Below are 22,085 nucleotides of genomic sequence, written 5' to 3'. Positions count from 1 at the left end.
TTTGTATAACAGTGTAAAGTATTGTATAACAGTGTAATGTACAGTAGAGCATACAGCTTGTATAACAGTGCAAAGTAGTGAGCGTGCAGCTTGTATAACAGTGTAGAGTAGTGAGCGCACAGCTTGTATAACAGTGTAAAGTATTGTATAACAGTGTAATGTACAGTAGAGCGTACAGCTTGTATAACAGTGCAAAGTAGCGAGCGTACAGCTTGTATAACAGTATAAAGTAGTGAGCGTGCAGCTTGTATAACAGTGTAAAGTAGTGAGCGTGCAGCTTGTATAACGGTGTAAAGTAATGAGCGTGCAGCTTGTATAACAGTGTAAAGTAGTGAGCGTACAGCTTGTATAACAGTGTAAAGTAGTGAGCGTGCAGCTTGTATAACAGTGTAAAGTAGTGAGCGTACAGCTTGTATAACAGTGTAAAGTAGTGAGCGTGCAGTTTGTATAATAGTGTAAAGTATTTTATAACAGTGTAAAGTAGTCAGCATACAGCTTGTATAACAGTGTAAAGTATTGAGCATACAGCTTGTATAACAGTGTAAAGTAGTGAGCGTACAGCTTGTTGAATTTTCCTGTCCCCTAAAAAATAACATACCACACAGCCTTTAATGTCTAAACTGCTGTGCATGCAATGAATTTACAGAAACAGGTGGGCGGATTTATATTCTGTGTTCATGTGTACCATATTTGGTGTGATATGGATAACAGACCACTTACAGGTGACTGATCATGGCTCATCTGCATGGACATTAGAGATCAACCAATCAGCAAACATGGATCAAGAGATATTCTGTCACATCCTGTCTGTGTCTGTATGCAAGTTGCAGCTCTTGGTATTTTGAAAAAGCCGAACTCCGGTCAACGCTTTTTGCTCTGTTCTTTTCTTTTTTGCTGATTGTACTTTAATAAAAGACACTTTGAGTAAAGAATCTCAAAGATTATTTTTCCTCTCCTCCTCCTCCTGCTGCAAGGTAAGGTTCTTCCACACTGCCACACACTGAGCCGAGGGCCACACTGGTCTTATTCTCTAGATCTGGAGTTTAGGAACTCATTCCAGGTTGTCTTTGAATACTCGAGGCTACGTGGCGCCCGACAGCGTGGCTCGAGAAAAACAGTAGTTGGTTCTCCTGTCTGTACACAGGCAGGGTGCTAAATGAACTGTTTTGTCCACCAGCCAGTAAACGCTCAAAGTCTACCACTCAGTAGATTACCATTGTTTTTAGCTGCTGATGAAGTAAATCTAGCAGACATTTGCATATTTTACCAGTAACTGGCTGGTAGATGGTGCCATGTTTTTTTTATTGAGTTAAACTAGAAGAACCTAAAGTGTCAGTTTCCTAATGTTTAACTATACTGCAAAGATGAGCGTCATAAAGTTAGCATATAAAAAGTATTTGATAGAATTGGACAGGACATGTGTTTAACTGTGTTTCACTCGGACAGAAAATATAACAAGAGAAATCATCTAAAGATTATTCTTCATTTTATTTCTTCATCTCATAAGATAATATTACTTGAAGTAAAATTGCTGAACACATTGCTAAAGTCACCTTATAAACGTATGTTGCTGTGTAGCTGCTGAAACTCATTGCTTCATCACCATGATTATAATGTTGTGGACTCATGATGTTTTGTAAGTAAGGGATGTATTTTTACTTTAACTCTTACTCTTCACTCTGACAGGAAGTATATCTTGACAGTCAGTTTATATCAAAGTTTATTCCTTGAGTGTATTTGCTTATATGCTTGTTAAATCAAAGTGTTGCTTTAGTGTATTTGATGAAAATTATTTTGAAATGTGCTTTTGAAATTTGAAAATGTTTTGAAATGCTTTATGTACTGTTATTACAAAATATTTAGAATTACAGAAGACAATTTTTGGTTTTAACACTTTAAGACTAACCACACTAACCACAGGAGCCTTCCACTGAAGACTAAGAGGAAGTCCGCAAACTGCCAGCAGAGATAGTGTTTGTTGGTTATGATGAAATCAGCTCTGTAAAATGTATTAACAAGTTATGAACGTAATATATACATAAATAATAAGGGTTCGCGGTGCACAAGCTCTGGCATTATTTCCAAGGAGGTATAAAAAGGTCTTAAAAAGTCTTAAATTTAACTTTGAGAATCCTGGGGGTACCCTGATCAGGATACAGAAAGTGTATCACTGGTATTAATTGTTTTATAATTATTTAGTTTAAGTAGTTTGATGTGAGTGACCTGCTTTAGTTTGTACAAAGTTTGATGATATTATGAAATTTAAAAAGTATTTTATCTTAATTAATTAGGGCCCGAGTATGAAACAAGCTCAACAACTCACTAACCTTTGCACAAAATTCATGTGTCATATGGTTTTGATGCATGGACGTGGCAAAATGGCTCACTAGCGCCCCCTAAAAAGCAGCCCCCGGACCATGTTTCACCAGAATGTCCAAAATGTTTGTGACAGATATATCAATCCCCGCTAAGTGAAGCTGTGTGAAGCTGTATAATCCCAGTTACGTTAGCGATCCGTAGAGGAAGACATTTGGTTGTCTTGCTAGTTGTTAGCCGGCAGGTCCGTTCACAGTCTTTTGCTGTGTCGTGTTTGGATCGTCCAGGTGAGAGGGTCTGGCCCTTCGTCTGTTCTCCTCAGAGTTAGCAGCTTGGCTAACTCAGCTGGTGGCAGGGATCTATAGCAGGACTTTATGTTCTGCTCCAAGCGGGCCACGCTGGGAGGCCGCTGCGCCGTCAGGTTGGCGGCTTCAGCCGTCACATCCAGAAGAGAAGCGAAGACACCGACACTGCGTTGGAGTTTTTATTAATGAGGTGACATCATAGGTCACAGGTCAACAGCCAATCGTAGCTGAGAGCTGAGTTCAGGGATCTGAGTTCATCTACGAAAAAGATAAAAGTTCTGTTATGATCACAAATGAACAGCTTCATCTGTGAGGTCCCTGTGATCCCAACAATATGCAACAAGTGTTTGTTCCAGAAATAATGTCAGAACAAACACCAACAAGGAAGAGTGCACAGTCTGTCTCCTGTCAAGTGGATTAATCATCATGTAAACCTCCTGATCCAAACTCAGAGGGCAGAGGGGCGTCCAACAAGTGCTGGAGCATCGACAGGGCTGGCCCAGGACAAAAGATCGGCCCTGGCATTTTGGTCCAGGCGGCGGGGTAAATCGTTTGGACACCCCTCACCAACACACCATCCTTCCATTTAAGGATGTGATGAAACACTTAGCCCATGAGTCGTAACATTGTGCAAGATTGGGGCCATGACAACAAGACAAGAATACATTTTAATAAGCCGACTATTTAGGGGGAAAAAGAAGATTTTGAGCATTAAACACTTAATTTCCTGCATTCTGGAGACATTTTCTGCCCAAGGGAAGCACAAAATTCAGGTGGCAGGTAAAAATTCAGAATATAAAAATATAATAGAATATAATACAGTAATCTGTAGCTTATTATTGTTTTTAGCCCAAGTTACTTCTATACTTCCACTGCATTACAGGCTTGCTGTGCAAATAAACCTTTTTCAAAGCATTTTTATTTGTTAAGTAACATTTCTTGGTTCAAGCTATTTTTCAGAACAAATGCTTTCAAATAGTTGTGGGTAGCCTACATGTCCCCAGCGTCCCCAGTGTAAATGACCCTCCCTACAGGTTGAGCTGCTCCATGCTTACTGCTTCACCTCCACTCCTGCTCTCTCTCTCCCTCAGTCACTTTGTCTCTTGCTATCACCATAGACTGGCAGTGGCCACGGCTCTCCTTACTCCATCAAGTGCCTTTGCCTGCTCTACGCAGGGTACTGCAGCTAATTTACGTTACACCGGCCCCAAAGGTGCGTCGGCCCACCGGGCTTTTGCCCGATATACCACATTACCAGTCCAGCCCTGGCCATCGAGTACAGGAGACAGGCAGGATGTCCTAAACCAATGAGCATTAACATTAAACATTAAGCTACTGAAACAGCTGGACGATGTTCTGTGGCTGCAGTAACGACCTCACATCAGCACGTACAGATATTTGTTCTTCTTTTTGTATTTGATTAAATAAAAGTTAAACGTAAGAAATGTTGAGGAATGATGATTGAAACTGAAAGACAGCAGTTTGTGATTTGATATGATTGTGGTTAAACTATAGGTACACTGTGTTTGTGTGAACTTCAACTCACAGCTTTAGTGATGTCACTGAATAATGTTGGGTAGATATTAAAAACCTGCTCCCTTTAATAACCTGTCAAACAACAGGTTTCACTCTGAAGAATGGAAGGTCTCTACATTAACAGCAGCTCACAGGACCAAAGCTACGGTTACAGCAACACCACCTTCAACTACCAGGATTATGAGCAAAAGAAAAAACTTCGTCTCATCTTAAATGTGGTCACATACATAATCGTTGCTGTCGGCCTTCCTCTGACCCTGGTGGCCATCTATTCTCTTTATTCTATGGTATGTACATTCTGACTGAGAGTTATTTATTTCCTGTCTGTGTTGTGTGTCTGTCCTACAGTCTGTCTGTCTGTAAAGGATCTGGATCTGGTTTGGGGGCTAGGTGTCAGGGGGCTGGGACAAAGGCTTGGAATGATCTTTAACCTGACAGGAATAATTGACTCCAGAATTCAAATGTCCATGAAGCTGATTGGACCCTAAACACATGCAGTTTCCATGTGTGGCTCCATTCCAGTTAAACTGCAGAAGCTGCAGGAAATCTGGCCCTTAGTCTTGTTCCTGCACTGATTGGCCAGCGGGTCATATCTGAGATTTCTTTTGGATGAAAAAGTCAGAAATGGCTCTGACTGCAGCTGCTGGGCAGAGCAAGATGACAGATTTGGGAGGAGGTGGACTTCACAACATGTTTCCAACTGCTTGTTGACTTTTACCAATGTTTTCCTGCAGGTGAGAAGAGATCATGTTGCTCCCATCTACCTCATCAACCTTCTCATTACTGACATCCTTCAGTTCTGCTACATGATCGTTCGGGTGGCACCAAATGTGGATGAGAAGATAAATTTCATCTTCATATTTATTTACCACTCTGCTGTGTTGGCCAGTGTTTTCTTCATGGTCTGCATCGCCCTGGAAAGGTATCTATCTGTCTATCCAGTATGTGTGGAGCTCCTTCTGTGTCTGAACATTATATTAGTTTATAACTCTGAAGCTCCTCAAAGACTTTGTGTCCATCTTGTATTACAGGTATTTGGTCATCGCCCACCCACTGTGGTACCGCTGCAGACGAACCATCAAGTCCTCTGTGGTGCTCTGTGTCCTGGTCTGGGTCCTTTCTGCTGTCTCTGCTGTCCTTTTACAATTCTCTAATCATGTGATCAGATACACACTCTTCCCCGTCCTCCTCCTCCTTCCCTTCCCTCTGTTAATATTCTTCCTGGTTGGGACCCTCAAAGCCCTGTCTGCTTCCATCTCGGTCCCCACTGATGAAAAACGACGAATCGTTGGAATTTTGGTTCTGGTGCTGCTTATTTACACGCTGCTGTTCCTGCCCAAAATCATTTGGTTGCTGAAAGTGAACAATGACAATACCTGGTTTCTAAAAAAATATAAATTGAGACTCTACTTCCAGTCTTCCATCTTCATCAGGTTGAGTCCTCTTGCAGACTTGTTCCTGTATGTCTTCATGAGGAAAGGGTTCATAGACAAGCTTTTGGCCTATGTGTGTTGCCGCAGAATGGACAGCAATGATATCAGCAGTTCATCAGTATGAATGATGACAACATGGGAGAAGTGGCTGCTGGGAAATGTTTTGGTCAACTTGCTCTGGTTCACTGTGATGGCTTCAACACATGGAAATAAAATGTGTTTTATTAGTCTGGAGCTGGAAGTTGATGTGTGTCATTATTCTCCTTTAATCCCAGAAGCAAAGCAGATATTATTTTAGATGAACTGAGCTCATTCTAGCCGCCTCGCTGTCTTCTTCCTAAATCTGTATTTGGACTGTTGTTTGGATGTTTAACACAGGGAGAGCATCTCAACACGTCTTTAGCACTTTGTACTTTTTAAGTGTAATTTCTGCTGTTTTAGTGGTAGGCATGCTGCTGTTTAGGATGGGATTCAGAGCAGCTGTTTTGCAGCAGCTGTTGTGTGCTTGGCAATCTGGATAAAATCTTAAATTGAAATTGTACTTTTTCTGGAAATCCAATAAAAATCAGTTTGTACATCAAACTGTGAATGTTTGTCTTTGAGCAACTCAGTGAATTAAAAGCTGAAAAATGAAGGTTCAACAAAATCTCTGCTGGTTGACAAATCTCTCTTGTCTATATGAACATAAAGCCCAACCTGCTGTTACCAGGGAGGCATCCTGCACTTTCTGACCAAATGAGGTTTCCTCACAGCTCTTAAAGCTTTCAGACTTTTTTAGATAATAATTTGGGGCAGAAATGATAAAGTGTGACAGGGACAGTCACAAGAGATCAGACCAACATGTTTCAGTAGAAGTTAGTAAAGTCTACTGTATGTTTCCCCTTTTTAAACTTTAGCTCATTATTAGCTGAGATCCAACAAGAACAAGCAGATTTCCCAAACTGCTAAAAGCTTAAAGTAATGACTTAATAAGCTGCACAGTGAACAAAGTTATGATGATGAATTAAATTAATTAATTTTGAAATCATACATGATAACAATAGAAAATAAAACCTTAATTCAGTATTGAGTATTTCAGCTCCATTCAGAGCTCACAGGTGTAATTTCCTTCTCCTCAGACAGAAATACCCGTTTGGTTGTTCCACTGATCCCTTCCAAACTAACATCTTATATTTTATGCTGGATCTCTGACTGCTTAGACTTTACTGTGATAGGATTTCATCAACTCTGCACACTTTACTGAAAAACTTTTGGCTAACTTGATGGATAAAAACCCGTCACACAGACATACAGTCCTAACTGGAAGTCTGCTCATATGAAGACAGAACTGAAAAGCCACAAGCTAAATGGCCTGTTGTAATGTGAGGTGCAGTAAAGATTCAGTAAAGATCAGCTTGAAGGGTCGGCAGCTTTCAGATTTAGATTGGATGTGTATGTTAACAGGCTAAGAATGTCTTGGCCAATAAACAGGGCCGTAACCAGGGTTTAGAAATGAGTGAGATTACTTGTTTATTATTTCTTTGTTTCGAGTTATTTACGGTAATTCTTACTAAAATTACACCTAAACACAACCAAAGTTAAACACTAATGTCACACAAACTAAAGATTTATAATGAAATACATCCAAAGGACCTGTTGGCAAAAAATAATTTTATTAAAGCTGAATCACTCTTTGTACTTGTACTTCCTGCATAGTGAGGACAGAAACAAGACTTTAACCAACAGAAAGAGGACATTTTTGGAAAGTGAGGACATTTTGACCGGTCCTCACAACTTCAAAGGGCTGTTTGGAGGTTAAGACTTGGTTTTTATAGTTAGATTAGGTTTAGGTCAGGGTCAGCAACATTACGGTAAGGGTCCAGGGAATGCAGTATGTCAATGATGGTCCTCACAAAGATAGAAGAACAAGGATTTGTTACTGTGTGTGTGTGTGTGTGTGTGTGTGCACTTACCAACCTATCTAACAGTGGACCTCGACGTCGTTACACACCCACTAAGAGGGGACTAAAAAGTGAACAGGGGACATTTTTTAGGTCCCCTGTTGGACATGCTTTAAATCATGCTAAAATCATGTCTAAAACCATCTGGTAAATTTTTTAAACTATTGTCAAGAGGGGACCTGCAGGTGTGTGAGTGTTTAAGTCCATACTCAGCAGTGCCTCTAGTGGATCAAGCAAAGATTTTAACGACTCATTCACACACGTCGTTCTTAACACTCCCCTATAGAGTGAATGGCTTGCAGCCCCAGGGAGTCTATCAGACTGTAGAGGGGCTATTATACAAGCTACTCAGTAAAGAAAGCTGTCACTTGAAACACAATTTCTTAATTTTTTCTAACAAAATATACAGGCTGAGTTTTAGTGGATGTCTTGTGTTTTAAGATCATCATGTATTAAAATACAGGGCTACACTGAAGGCCTGGAGAATTTTAGATTCTAAATAAGGGAACAAAAATAGAAAAACAGCCAGGGTAGAATTATAAATAAAATGGTCAGTATAAAGATACTTTTATGGTTTTAATTCATTATAAAAAATGAATGAATTAATAAAAAATTATTTGACATTTGTTATCTAGAGATTTTAACTTGTTCAGTCGCAAAATACTAACCTGACCAGATTTCACAAGCACTGGACATCAATACTTTTTTTCCCCCCATTATATTTGTGTGCTTAGTCTACACTTAAAGATATGCATTTCATTTATTGATTTGAATTACAGAAAAAGGGACCACACTTGTACTGTGTGGAACGACAGGAGTCCACTGTTCGCTTGTAGATGATGACACAAGTTCCCTCTTAGATAGCATGGAGCGATAATCACACTCCAACTTGTGTGAAAATAATAAATAAGCAAATTTAATCATACTTTTGAGACAAAATAAACTAACTAAATAGTCTCTTTATTTTCTATACATTCTTTTGAAACAAATATAAAGGCTGAGTTTTAGTGGATGTCTTGTGTTTTAAGATCAACATGTATTAAAATAAAGGGCTACACTGAAGGCCTGGAGAGTAAAATGAATTGTAGATTCTAAAAACCGGAACAAAAATAGAAAAACAACCAGGGTAGAATTAGAAATAAAATGGTCAGTATAAAGATACTTTCTTTACGGTTTTAATTAATTATAAAAAAAATGTATTAATTAATAAAAAAATATTTGACATTTGACATCTAGAGCTTTAAACTTGTTCTGTCCCAAAATACTAACCTGGCCAGCTTTCACAAGCACTGGACATCAATAAAAAAAAATTTCATTATATTTGTGTGCTTAGTCTACACTTAAAGATATGCATTTCATTTATTGATTTGAATTACAGAAAAAGGGACCACACTTGTACTGTGTGGAACGACAGGAGTCCACTGTTCGCTTGTAGATGATGACACAAGTTCCCTCTTAGATAGCATGGAGCGATAATCACACTCCAACTTGTGTGAAAATAATAAATAAGCAAATTTAATCATACTTTTGAGACAAAATAAACTAACTAAATAGTCTCTTTATTTTCTATACATTCTTTTGAAACAAAATATAAAGGCTGAGTTTTAGTGGATGTCTTGTGTTTTAAGATCAACATGTATTAAAATAAAGGGCTACACTGAAGGCCTGGAGAGTAAAATGGATTTTAGATTCCAAAAAAAGGAACAAAAATAGAAAAACAACCAGAGTTGAATTATAAATTAAATGATTAGAGGTAAGATACTTTCTATTCAGTTTTAATTAATTGTTAAAAAGTATTTCACATCAGACTTTGACTACAGCTTTAAACTTGTTCAGTCCTAAAACACTAAACTGACCAGTTTTCATAACCACTGAATGTCAATACATTTTGTCATCATATCTATGTGCTTAGTCTACACTTACAGAAATGCATTTTATTTATTGATTTGAATTACAGAAAAAGGACCACACTTGTACTGTGTGGAACGACAGGAGTCCACTGTTCTCTTGTACATGATGACACAAGTTCCCTCTTAGATAGCATGGAGCGATAATCACACTCCAACTTGTGAGAAAAAAATAAATAAGCAAATTTAATCATACTTATGAGAAGAAACTAACTACAGAGTGTCTTTATTTGGTATAATCTGTTATTGTAAGAAAATATAAAGCCTGAGTTTTTATTGAAGTTATTTTCAACAAAATACAAAGGTTGAGTTTTAGTGAAATTCCTAAATTGTTTCAAGCTTCAGATACTAAAATGATAGACTACCCAGTAGACAGCAGAATGAGTATTTTAAAAGCACAAAAAGTGAAAGTAAAAACAAAATGAATACAAAGGTCAGCAACAAGATCTCTTCATTTTTAATCAATGGATTTAATGCTGTTAATTATCATGATACATGACCAGTGTTTGTATGTGTCCTAAATCTATATTTAGGAAGTTGTTGCTCGCAAACACATTGACAACAGACCTGTCTGTCAATTGAATAGTTAGTTTCCTAAACACCGCTGCACAAATCTATCCAACACAATGTTGTCAATGTCGGAGACCCACCTTCAAAAAAGTTATCAGCAAGCATGTAAGGAGCCTAGCTAATAAGGATAGCTATGTTAGTTTTAGAATACAGCTGTCAAAGTTAGAACGCTGTGCATAACTGGTAGTCAGTAGGTGTGGCCGAGATGAGCTACTTTTGTACAGTTGAAATCACATCATGTCGAAACTAAAGTGTGAAATGTTGAAAAGGTTAGTTTAGCTACAAATGAACAAGTTCATATGTGCGTGTTTAGGTTTTATGATGTGGTAATTAAGGGGCTAAATGAAGCCTGTCTCTGAAAAATTGAAAATCTTTCTAAAATGCTTCGGCAGTACATTTGTTCTTAGCCTTAGAGAAAGGTCCACAGAGACATTCAGACACACTTTACAAATAATATGAAATAAGCAAAATGGACAATTCGAAAATTATAATCTAAACCAAATATATAATCTGTAGTGTTGTTGTTTTTGTTTTTTAGAAAAGTGTCACCAGCAATGTTCTCATTGTAGCTTTTTGAAATGTGGGGTTAAACATTTGTTGGCGAATAGAGAAGCATATTTGAGGGCTGTCAAATGGTGCAGCATCGTAACAATGGAACTTAGAGTTTGCATCAACTGGAGAACACACAACCAGTGCTGCATTAAGTTCACACTGATATTTGGCAGGTATTTGTCTTTATAGATTTTTACATCTCAGTATTTTCAACTTCTTTCTTTAGCATGTACAGTTTAAATGTGTGTTAGTGATTTTAATAGCCATTGAAATAGTGATGAGTTACCTATAGATCATCTCAGAACCATCACAACGTTGGATGGCTATTCATAACACAAGTTGTTCAACCACAAATAGAAAACAGTACAAAATATACAGAACTATGTTGAAGCAAACTTTATTGAATGTGCTTTTAAGCTAAGACACACACAAACTCCTAAACTGAAAGTTCCTCATGTGCCCACCCTCTTCTGTGTTCTTACACTGAACAAAATTATAAACGCAACACTTTTGTTTTTGCCCCAATTCCTCCGGTGAGTATGCTGGCCATGCAAGAAATGGGATGTTTTCAGCTTCCAGGAATTGTAATCCTTGCAACATAGGGCCGTGCATTATCATGCTGCAACATGAGGTGATGGTTGTGGATGAATGGCACAACAATGGGCCTCTGGATCTCGTCATGGTATCTCTATGCATTCAAAATGCCATCAATAAAATGCACCTGTGTTTGTTGTCCATGAAACACGCCTGCCCATACCATAACCCCACCGCCACCATGGGCCACTCGATCCACAACTAGGACATCAACAAACCGCTCACCCACACGAAGCCATACACACGTCATCTGCTCTGCACAGTGAAAACTGGGATTCATCCATGAAGAGAACACCTCTCCAAAGTGCCAGACGCCATCGTATGTGAGCATTTGCCCACTCAAGTCGGTTATGATGGCAAACTGCAGTCAGGTCGAGACCCCAAAGAGGATGACGAGCATGCAGATGAGATTCCCTGACAGTTTGTGCAGAAATTATTTGAGGATGCTAAACAATTCTTGCAGCAGCTGTCCGGCTGGCTGGTCTCAGACAATCTTGGTGGTGAAGATGCTGGATGTGGAGGTCCTGGGCTGTTGAGGGAATAGAGAATCGGTTTGTTATCAAACCCAGACATTTGTTTTATAGTACTTTAATGCCACTGTGTAATCGTTGAGGACTTCTTTAGTACCATAACAAGGAGTACTCTCAGAACCAGGCCCCTTCTTTGGAGTCAGTGATGTGTCTTCAAATATATTCCTGCAAGAATTCTCCTGGCTCAGTGTTTTTGGTGGTGATTTTTATACTGAATAAATGAATTATCTGTCAGTCTGTCTGTCATCAAATTCCATGAACGACCAACACTATCTCAGCAGTTCTAACACTCGATGAGGATCTTATGCAATGTCACCCTAAGGGTTTGGATTTGTATCTACATTTATATAATACACATCAAAATTGTACTCTATGTATGATGGCAGTGGGTATTTCTTATTTTAATTGTTGCCTGCTTAGCTTGACTGACTTGCTGAGAGTTGAATGACAAGATCAATATTGTTCTCATATCTGAACACAAAATCAAGCTATGCCTTTAAACCATTTTCAGGTTGCACCTTACATGGCAACATATAACTATATATAGTGTATACTATGCACACACTTAACAATGCTCCATTTCCTTATAATTCATTAGCAACCAAGAAAGTTGTAGTTAAATACAGTATTGAATAGAGAATCTTATGTTCTGATCTAATACCTTTCTCCTTGTAGATGAATCCTTTCTGAAATTTGGCTTTTTCTTTCTCAGATGCAGTGAAGTTGCAAGGCTTCCTTTTTAGGAAAAACCCTTCTGGTTCTCATTTTCCAGTGAAATGTTTTACAATATATTATACATCATATGGTGTCTTGACTTATAACAAGTTAATTTAAGATTATTGTTTATACAATGAGAAGAACAGCATGATAACTTGGGTGACTTTGTAAAACAATATAAGCTATCAGTACTTTTTCTGTGTACATATATGTATATAGGAATGTAAGGAATAAAATACAATAAAAGTAGAATCAGTTAAAATTCTATGTATTAGTATAAATAATATTCATACTATATACACCCTATATACAATATACAGGTAACATTCTACATAGGTGTAAAAATATTTACACACTAAGCAATCAATATACAATAACAAACTATCTGTACAATCTGATACAGTCAGAATATACTATGTTATACAATACTATATATATATATATGTACATGTTTATATTTAAATTTGATAGTTTAGTTACAAACAGCCTTGATGAAAACATACAAGGGGTATTGGTAAAAATGTTCAACTTACCTCTCGCTTTGGTCTTCAGGATGGAAAGATGAAAAAGTTTTTCAAAAGAACAACACAGGTGAAATATGTCTACATACCGTTAAGATAGACAGATAGATAAATGGATGACTGGTAAACGATTAGTAAGAATAGTAAAGAAATTTTAAAGTTGGTTTTCTCCTTCAAAAAACTGCATACTTGTCAACACTTCCACAAGACACCAAAGACTGCCATGCACCTTCTCTGAGGAGCCCAGAATATATACACAATCCTGACTAGCTATCTGGACAGTGATTGGTTCTTAGGATAAGACATCAAATGCTAACTACTGCTGGCATAGTAATGCAAATGTTCTCTGGCAATTAGATATAGGTTTGATTTACTTTTGTTTACTGTGGTAGACATGTCAGACATACTGCTTGAAGGTATTGTTGTGGATTTTTTAGAAAGAGTTACACATGTCTTCAGTTAATGATGTAGATTTAAAAGAATCCTCTACATTTAAGTGACTAGAGCCTATGTGATTCACAAATGTTTTAAGGTTGAAATGTTGAGAGCTGTCTCTGAGAAGTCATCTTGGGTGAGGGTTGTGAAGTTTCAGTCAGTGACTGAAAACAGACATTGACGATGGTCGTTAGGGCGTCAAGATCGCTAACCAGTGACGTGGCCTTTGGTAATGCAACTTCTCTGGAGTCTTGTGGGAGATATTTTGAAACTGTAAGGAGCGGATGTACAATACTCCACTTTTGTTGAAAATTGTACCCTATGTTACAAGCTACTCACAAAAAGTAGCTAAATAAGGTGTTTTACACCAGAAAACATCTACTAAGAATTGGCATAATAACCATACGTATGTGCGATTTAGTACACCCCCCAAAAATTTGGGGTGAATAACTTTTAAAGCGATTGTGTATAATATGCAGTTAATTTATTACACTAGTATGGACAAAAATACAGCAACACCTACGCATTACTTTTATGACATCCCATTCTAAATCCATAGGCAAGATTTCCCTTAACAACCCATGAAAACACAGCCCCTACCAAATTTATTAGGACAGGGGTAGCACCTTTGTCCATATAGTGTATTTGGATTGAAATCTATCTCAAAAGAAGGAAGACTGATGGTCTCTCTGATTGGTCTGACACATCATCAACAATGCTTAAAGTCACTGAAAAGGTTTACAAGCAGTGGGAAAGTCACAGAGATGGAATTTAAATACTAAATTAGGTGATTAAGGTATATTAGTTTTAGAATGTCTGGCTCCTGTGGACAAATAATTGAAATGATAATTAATCATTTAATATGTGAGGCTTACAATGAATGTCAACCAGGCATTCATAGTCATTCAAATTCAAGGTCACTCTCTTCTGATAGAATTTAAACTTACTTCAATTACATACATTAAGTGTAGTGGTGGAGCTACCTACAGCCTGTTTCAGAACCAACATAATGCCTTATTGTCTTGCTCAGATTTTGATGATTTGGTCATTCGTCCTTGCTTTTTGTGCTTCTACGTATTTCAAGTAATTAGTAATTTCTTCTAAGTATTTAGGCTATGTAGTTAAAAGGCTTCTGTTTTATTTGCCTTAATTGTGTTTGTGTTTAATTTATTTTGTGTTACATGCCACTTATGTCAGGGATATTATAATTTAACTAAGTGGTGAGAACTTCTCTCATGCTTACCAATATTGTAAAATCTTTTTTAAGAGTGGCTTAATGACTGCAGTTTTCAGGGCCTGTGGGGAAAAAACCTGAGAGAAGAGACATGTTGACAATTTGTAGTAAATCTGAGGCCATGCATTTAGAAACAATTTTGAAAAAAACCTGTTGGCAGAATATCAAGGCAGCATGAGGAAGATTTCAGATGTTGTATTATGTCCTCCAGGTTTTTATGGTTCATAGAATCAAATTGTCTCATGCTATATGACTTGTTTTTAAGTGGACATAGGGACAAGACATATCATGTTACTGACATGGAGGCTCTGATTGCTTGTCTAATTGTTTGAATTTTGTCTGTGAAGAAGGAAGCAGATTCATTGCAGGCCCTGGTGGATAGAAGTTCAGAGGCTACAGACACAGGAGGGTTGGTTAGCCGGTCCACAGCAGCAAACAGGGCACGTGCATTATTAATGTTTTTGGTGATGATGTCAGAGAAGAAGGACCGCCTTGCATTTCTCAGTTCTAAATTATAAATGCAAAGTCTCTCTTTATAGATGTCATAATGAACCTGGAGATTTGTTTTCCGCCACCTGCGTTCAGCTTCTCGACACTCTCTTTTTTGAGTTCTAACCAGCGTGGCATTTCTCCATGGAGATCTGCTCTTACCAGAGACCACCTTGGCTGGTGCAATGGCATCAATAACATTTGTAATTTTAGAACTGAAATTATCTACAAGGTCATTGACTGAGACCCGTGAGAGGGCGGATGTCGAGGAGAAAGCCTCAATACATTTTTCACTAAGTCGCTTTGGATAAAAGCGTCAGCTAAATGCTTTTTCGCCATTGCGAAGCGGGAAGGCGGGTTGTGTGCTGTATTTGTGACACGGGTCAAATCTGGAGGACTTAAAACCAGTGGTGGAGGTGGACGGTGAGGGGGGTTTAGCGTAGAGAAAATGGGAGTGAGGCAAGGGAAGGTGCAGTGAGTAAATTTGGTCTAACCAGGTCTTCCATGTGATCAGTGAAGTTCAACAGGGGGGAGAGGGGAGAAAGGGTGTCTGGAGATAAGGGTGACCTGGATGGGGATTGGGGCGGGTAGAGATGTTGAATCCCCACTGTTGGTTTTCAGTGAGAGTGGTGGATTGGCTCAGATGTCTCCCGTGATCAGAGCTCTCTTCCGGCAGGGGCTGAGGTGGCTCTCCTTCAAAGTTTCTGGCATGTTGTGTTATGTCTTCTTCTTGTTTTGATTCTTCTTGTCTCTTGTCCTTGGCAGAGGGAACAGGTGAGTGACGCAGAAAGTAAAACAGGTTGGAGTTTTCAGGGTATGTGGGGTTACGATGGGTAAACTATTGTGTGAAGCTTTAGTGATGTCACTGAACAGGTTTCACTCTGAAGAATGGAAGGTCTCTACATTAACAGCAGCTCACAGGACCAAAGCTACGATTACAGCAACACCACCTCCAACTACCAGAATTACAGCAACATCACCTCCAACTACCAGAATAACAACAAGCTTGAGGAGTATCGTGATAAACTTTATTTCATCAGAGATGTGGTCACATACATAATCGTTACTTTCGGCCTTCCTCTGAACCTGGTGGCCATCTATTCTCTTTATTCTATGGTATGTACATTCTGACTGAGAGTTATTTATTTCCTGTCTGTGTGGTGTGTCTGTCCTACAGTCTGTCTGTCTGTAAAGGATCTGGATCTGGTTTGGGGGCTAGGTGTCAGGGGGCTGGGACAAAGGCTTGGAATGATCTATAACCTGACAGGAATAATTGACTCCAGAATTCAAATGTCCATGAAGCTGATTGGACCCTAAACACATGCAGTTTCCATTTGTGGCTCCATTCCAGCCTTCTCTTAAACTGTTGAGCTTAATGACTCTATCAAGTTCTTTGCCTCCAGTTCTTATTTGTGCGATCCTCCCTGAAATGCAATTCAAGGAGGAGAGAGGCTCACCTTGCAAACACAAACATGAGGCTCAAACTGCGACTCCAGTCTGGTGCGTCTGTCTGATAAATCCAGCTCATGTGTTTGAGCCAGAATGCTTCATATCTGTGGCTGAAAAACTGCTGCAGAAGCTGCAGGAAATCTGGCCCTTAGTCTTGTTCCTGCACTGATTGGCCAGTGGGTCATATCTGAGATTTCTGTTGGATGAAAAAGTCAGAAATGGCTCTGACTGCAGCTGCTGGGCAGAGCAAGATGACAGATTTGGGAGGAGGTGGACTTCACAACATGTTTCCAACTGCTTGTTGACTTTTACCAATGTTTTCCTGCAGGTGAGAAGAGATCATGTTGCTCCCATCTACCTCATCAACCTCCTCATTACTGACATCCTTCAGTTCTGCTGCATGATCATTCGGGTGGCACCAAATGTGGATCGGATGAGATATTTCATCCATCGTATTTACCTCTCTGCTCTGATTGCCAGTGTTTACTTCATGGTCTGCATCTCCCTGGAAAGGTATCTATCTGTCTATCCAGTATGTGTGGAGCTCCTTCTGTGTCTGAACATTATATTAGTTTATAACTCTGAAGCTCCTCAAAGACTTTGTGTCCATCTTGTATTACAGGTATTTGGTCATCGCCCACCCACTGTGGTACCGCTGCAGACGAACCATCAAGACCTCTGTAGTGGTCTGTGTCCTGGTCTGGGTCCTTTCTGCTGTCTGTGGTGTCCTTTTATCTTTCTGTAGTCATGATTTGGTCACAGACACACTCTTCCCCATCCTCCTCCTCCTCCTTCCCTTTCCTCTGTTAATATTCTTCCTGGTTGGGACCCTCAAAGCCCTGTCTGCTTCCATCTCGGTCCCCTCTGATGAAAAACGATGAATTGTGGGAATTTTGGTTCGGGTGCTGCTTATTTACACGCTGCTGTTCCTGCCTATCATCATTTGGTTGCTGGTAGAAAACTATGACCCGACCCTCAACCTCCTGTCTCTCATCTTCCTGAGGTTGAGTCCTCTTGCAGACTTGTTCCTGTATGTGTTCATGAGGAAAGGGTTCATAGACAAGCTTTTGGCCTCTGTGTGTTGCTGCAGAATGGACAGCAATGATATCAGCAGTCCATCAGTATGAATGATGACAACATTTCCACAGTCAGCTTCATGTAGGCAGAGAAAGAGGGAGAGAGAGAAAGGGGAGGAAACAGGAGGAGATATCTTATGTCCTAAATCTTTATTTGGACTGTTGTTTGGATGTTTAACAGAAGGTTAAAATGAAGGGCAACTGGACTTGGTTGAAGATACTGGAAGACATTTCGTCCCTCATCCAAAGGACTTCTTCAGTTCTGACTGGCAGGGAAACTCAGCTATTTAACCTCAGTGGGGTCGTTGGCCCGGGTCATCGATACCCCTGGTTCGTTAGTGTTCCTTGTTGCTGTGACGACAGTCGTTACAGTCATTAAGACTACCTGTGGCCAAGACTTAACGACTATCGTTGGTATCTTCACCTGAGGCCAATAGGTTACGTTTGTTGAGTTTCCTGGGGTTCCTGGGTTAAATAGCTGAGTTTCCCTCAACTATAACTATGACCTGGATGACTGAGAATCTTCATAGACATTTAACAGAAGGGGAACAGCTCAACACATCTTTAGCACTTTTTACTTTCGCACATTTTAATTTTGTTCTTACATTTTTACCCAAAACTGTGTTTGTTCTGCTATGTATTATTTATTTATTATAAAAAATTCCACATTATTTGTTTCTCTTTATTTAATCTGAGACTTAGAAATGCCCTGCTGTCAAAAAACATTTCAGTTGAAAGAAATTTGTTACTCCTAAAAACGGCAGTTCATTCTGTACATTAGATAATTACTCCTGCTTCTCTGGATTTATTTTCTCTCTACTTCATATTGATCATTACTTGCAATGTTGACTATTACTAATATTTATATATAATAGTGGACTGCTGGGAAAAGCTCCTTATTTGTTTAAAATGTTTGCAAACCACATGTTATTGCACTTTTGTGTATATAGCAGGACATTTGAATTAAAATTGTGCAGTACACTACTTTAGAATTCATTATTCAATTTTACGCGTAACAATGCAATTTCAATCGTTGCCCAGCACTAATATATATTTAAATTCCTTTTAAAAACTCCACAAGTCCTCTTTTAAAGGTGTGTTGCTGACTTAACTGGTTACAGCTCAAAGTGGCGTGGCAGTCTTAAAATGTGTTGAAAAGGTCTTAAGAGGTCTTAAAAAGTATTGAATTTTACTTAAGGATTCCTGTATATACTCTGACATAGAACATGCTCAAAAACACAATGTGAACTTGTGTATTAACCTCTGACACCAGTATTAAATGATACTGTCAATATAATATTATACACTGTAGTTTACAGCAGCAACCATATGCCTGAATGAAATAGTTTGTGTGCTACTTCATACTCACACACACTACATCATAGTTATTATCTTAGTTAGGCAACAAGGGTAGTAGACAAATAAATCTGTAATTTATTTGTAATTGCAAGGACGAATGTGTTTTTGAAGGAAGGACAGACAGAAGACAGAGAATGGCAGAACACCTCCTGACATAATGTTAAAGGCAGTCAGGCAGGTGAAGCTGAGGAACAAATCAACAACAAATGGCCAGAACTGTGAACAAACATTTACATTTATTCATTTAGCTGACGCTTTTATCCAAAGCAACTTACAATTGCTATACATGTCAGAGCACACCTCTGGAGCAACGAGGGGTTAAGTGTCTTGCTCAGGGACACAATGGTGGACACATTTGTGACACAATGGTGGACACATTTGTGTAGTTAAGAAGTCACACGTTTAAGTTATCTGCAGCATTACATTCAGTCACCATCGATCTGTTTGCACTCCAGAGAACGTTTGAGGTTGTGCCACTTAATGTGTGCTCTGCCAACATTTCTGTTTTGAATTGAATTATTTCTTTTCCAAATTCTCTGGGCTTGATTGTTATTTTTAGTTCTGGCTTGAATTTAAAATTGATATCAGTATTACACTGATAATAATAATATTACACAATTAAGGGTTGTAATTGTTTTTTCACTAACTAAGACCACACCAATTAAGGTATAACATGTAGTTTACTTGGTTAGAGAGAAGGTTCGGGGATGAAAGGATGGAGGGGTCAAGAAGGAAGGGATGAAGGGGGCGGCCGGAGCGGCTAGGAACCTAGCTCTATAAGTGTCTCGCATATGATCCCCCTGTGGTTCCTGTGGTAGAAAAAGAACAATTACTTTGGCGGAATTATGAATTTTAGCATGCATGTCTTTGATATATTAATATTCACAATTAAGTGTTCTAATTGTTTGATAATCCAGTGTGACAACTTACCTGCTGATGGGGCAAAGTGCACTCTCTATTCAACAATCTACCGCTCCGTAAAGAGATAAGATATGAAGATGTGATGAATACAAAATATCATTACAACGCTGCCCAGTAAAGTCAGACACACCCCGCTCTCCCCGACATGCTACATGTTTTGTGATCTGGACCTGAGTTTCCCTTAACAGCCAATTCAGAAACGAAACTTCAGCATCGTGATTTCTGTCTCACCGGCACCAAACCACAGCATGTTGGAGTCTAACGTCCCGGTCCCTAAGGGGACCAAGAGGGGCCGTCCCCTGTTTGTTGGGCGGGATGTTGGTCTGGCCGCTACAGTAAACAACAGACTCAGCCGTAGATACCGAGTGGACGTGTCTGTAAGGTGTCACTGCTGCAGGTGTGTGACAGACACATCTACTTTAGAGAGTCACTCCGGTGTGTGCGGTGTCATAAATGAGTCACCTGGCTCACAGTAGACTATGATACTGCGCTGTGAAGTTTACCTGCAGACTGTTCACCTGTAACCAGCATACAAACAGCTGGAGCTTCACCTGGCTAGCTGTTGTTAGCTAACTTAGCACGGAGGTTACCTGAGCTGCAGCTAACGTCATTTAGTGGCCGGAAGGTGCTCAGATGTGACGTAGAGCAGGTGTGAAGCTACCGGAGAGCTGCACAGGTACAGGTAACTCCAGTCATTCCACACCGGGGGCTTCATCTCACACGGCAGGTGTTGAACATTAATATTATTATTATCACGGACATTCAGGGTTTTTTTCTCACCTGAGCCCCGCCCATACGTTACTGATAGATCAATAAAGGTTTTAATATAATAGACTGGTCCTCCGACATCCTGAAATGTGATCCAGCTTCTTAAAATAACAGAGAGGAGGAGGAGGATCAGCAGGACTGGATGATGGAGACTCTTCTGCAGAATGATCTGGATCTGGATTGAACACAGTGTGGAAACAAACACAGAGACATTGGAATGATCTCTACAATTTATAAACCATAGAATATGTTTGTAGAGTTCATCAGAGGTGATCAATGAATCAAAGTCAATATTTTCTGAGAGTTTAGAGTCATCAGTATTTTATTAGACTCAGCAGAAGCAGCATTCATTGAAAGGACTGCACTGAAACATGCAGGATGATGAATCTCTCAGTATCTGCTGTTCTTATCAGAGGAGGAGGAGGGAGCATTCAGGGTAAGTACTAATACCTCACTGTAGAAATACTCAGGAAAATGTAATTAAAGTTTTTGGGGTTTTTTTAAGGGACAGTGCATATTAATGGACATCTTAGCTTTTCAGCAATGTAAATATGCCAGAGTTAGCCCAAAGGCTATTTTACATCTGTCAGGTCATCACAGTACAAGGTAAAACAGCGAAACATTGAAATTGGATACAACACAACACAGTTTAAGAGATGCCACAATGTTCAACAACACCACAGTTAGCAGGCAGGGTTATGTAATTTAAGGTGCTGTTTATGCAGTAAAGTGCCATTCTATGAAATAATGTTCAATAAATTTTGTTAAAGAGCTGGGTCTGGTATGGTAAACTCACACTTACAGTACAACAGTAAACAAACCCATACACATATAACAAAGTCCGTTAGTGGTCACAAATTTGATGTGTCTTGAGCCACTGTTTGAGTTGTTTTTAAAGCTGGGGTAGGTTGGACATTCCCTCGCGGCAGCCGGTAACTTGTTCCAGATCTCTGACCCCTTAACTGACACTACAAATTGTCCAAATGTTGTACGTCTGTAAGGCACCAAACAATCACCTCTCGTGGAGGCCCTGGTCACAGTTCTGCCACCTCCAGTTGTTTTCAATTTAATGTACTCACTTAGTGGGGGTGGGGCCAGTCCACGTAGGAACTATATAGCACAGGCATATTTGAACTTCGAAAAAGTTTCAAAGCTTAGCAGGTTATGTTTCTGCAGGATTAAGCAGTGATGAAAAGAAAACGGTTTTCTATTGAAGATTTTTAAGGCTCTATTGGTTTGAGAGTTGTGGCATTTGTAAGTGACCAGTCTGTGAAACAGTATTCAATATGAGAAAGGATCATTGAATGAAGAAACATTCTGGCTGCATTGCATGAGAGTGATGGTCTAATGTGTCTGAAGTTGGAAAGATTAAATTTAACAGTTTTTGAAAGGACAGTGTGGGATCCAGTAAAATGCCAAGGTATTTGAATTTG

At 39.2% G+C, this 22,085-nt stretch overlaps 1 protein-coding gene across 2 annotated transcripts; it reads left to right on the top strand.

Moving 5' to 3' along the window:
* Positions 1-867: 867 nt before the first annotated feature.
* Positions 868-17,714, top strand: LOC119911383 (G-protein coupled receptor 4-like). Of its 2 annotated transcripts, none has more exons than XM_038730269.1 (5): positions 868-974; positions 4,244-4,444; positions 4,892-5,079; positions 5,189-5,701; positions 17,643-17,714. In XM_038730269.1, the coding sequence occupies exons 2-5, from the start codon at positions 4,259-4,261 to the stop codon at positions 17,653-17,655; spliced, it is 900 nt and encodes a 299-aa protein (XP_038586197.1). In that variant the 5' UTR covers positions 868-974; positions 4,244-4,258; the 3' UTR covers positions 17,656-17,714. The 2 variants fall into 2 exon arrangements, with proteins under 2 accessions (XP_038586197.1, XP_038586196.1); XM_038730268.1 differs by having other exon boundaries at positions 5,189-5,725; positions 17,667-17,714.
* Positions 17,715-22,085: the final 4,371 nt, after the last annotated feature.

This window comes from Micropterus salmoides, unplaced genomic scaffold (genome assembly GCF_014851395.1).
Source record: "Micropterus salmoides isolate LMB-PRFRI ecotype aquatic unplaced genomic scaffold, ASM1485139v1 Ms_hic_scaffold_2, whole genome shotgun sequence".
NCBI classification, from domain to species: domain Eukaryota; kingdom Metazoa; phylum Chordata; class Actinopteri; order Centrarchiformes; family Centrarchidae; genus Micropterus; species Micropterus salmoides.
Note: the sequence above shows the minus strand (reverse complement) of the source record. Positions and strands in the feature narration are given on the sequence as shown.

Excerpts from the sequence above, each read along its gene's own strand:
- LOC119911383 (XM_038730269.1), top strand. The coding sequence starts at position 4,259 with ATGGAAGGTCTCTACATTAACAGCAGCTCACAGGACCAAAGCTACGGT. Across the intron at positions 4,445-4,891 it reads TCTATTCTCTTTATTCTATG|GTGAGAAGAGATCATGTTGC; the intron begins GTATGTACATTC and ends GTTTTCCTGCAG. Across the intron at positions 5,080-5,188 it reads GTCTGCATCGCCCTGGAAAG|GTATTTGGTCATCGCCCACC; the intron begins GTATCTATCTGT and ends CTTGTATTACAG.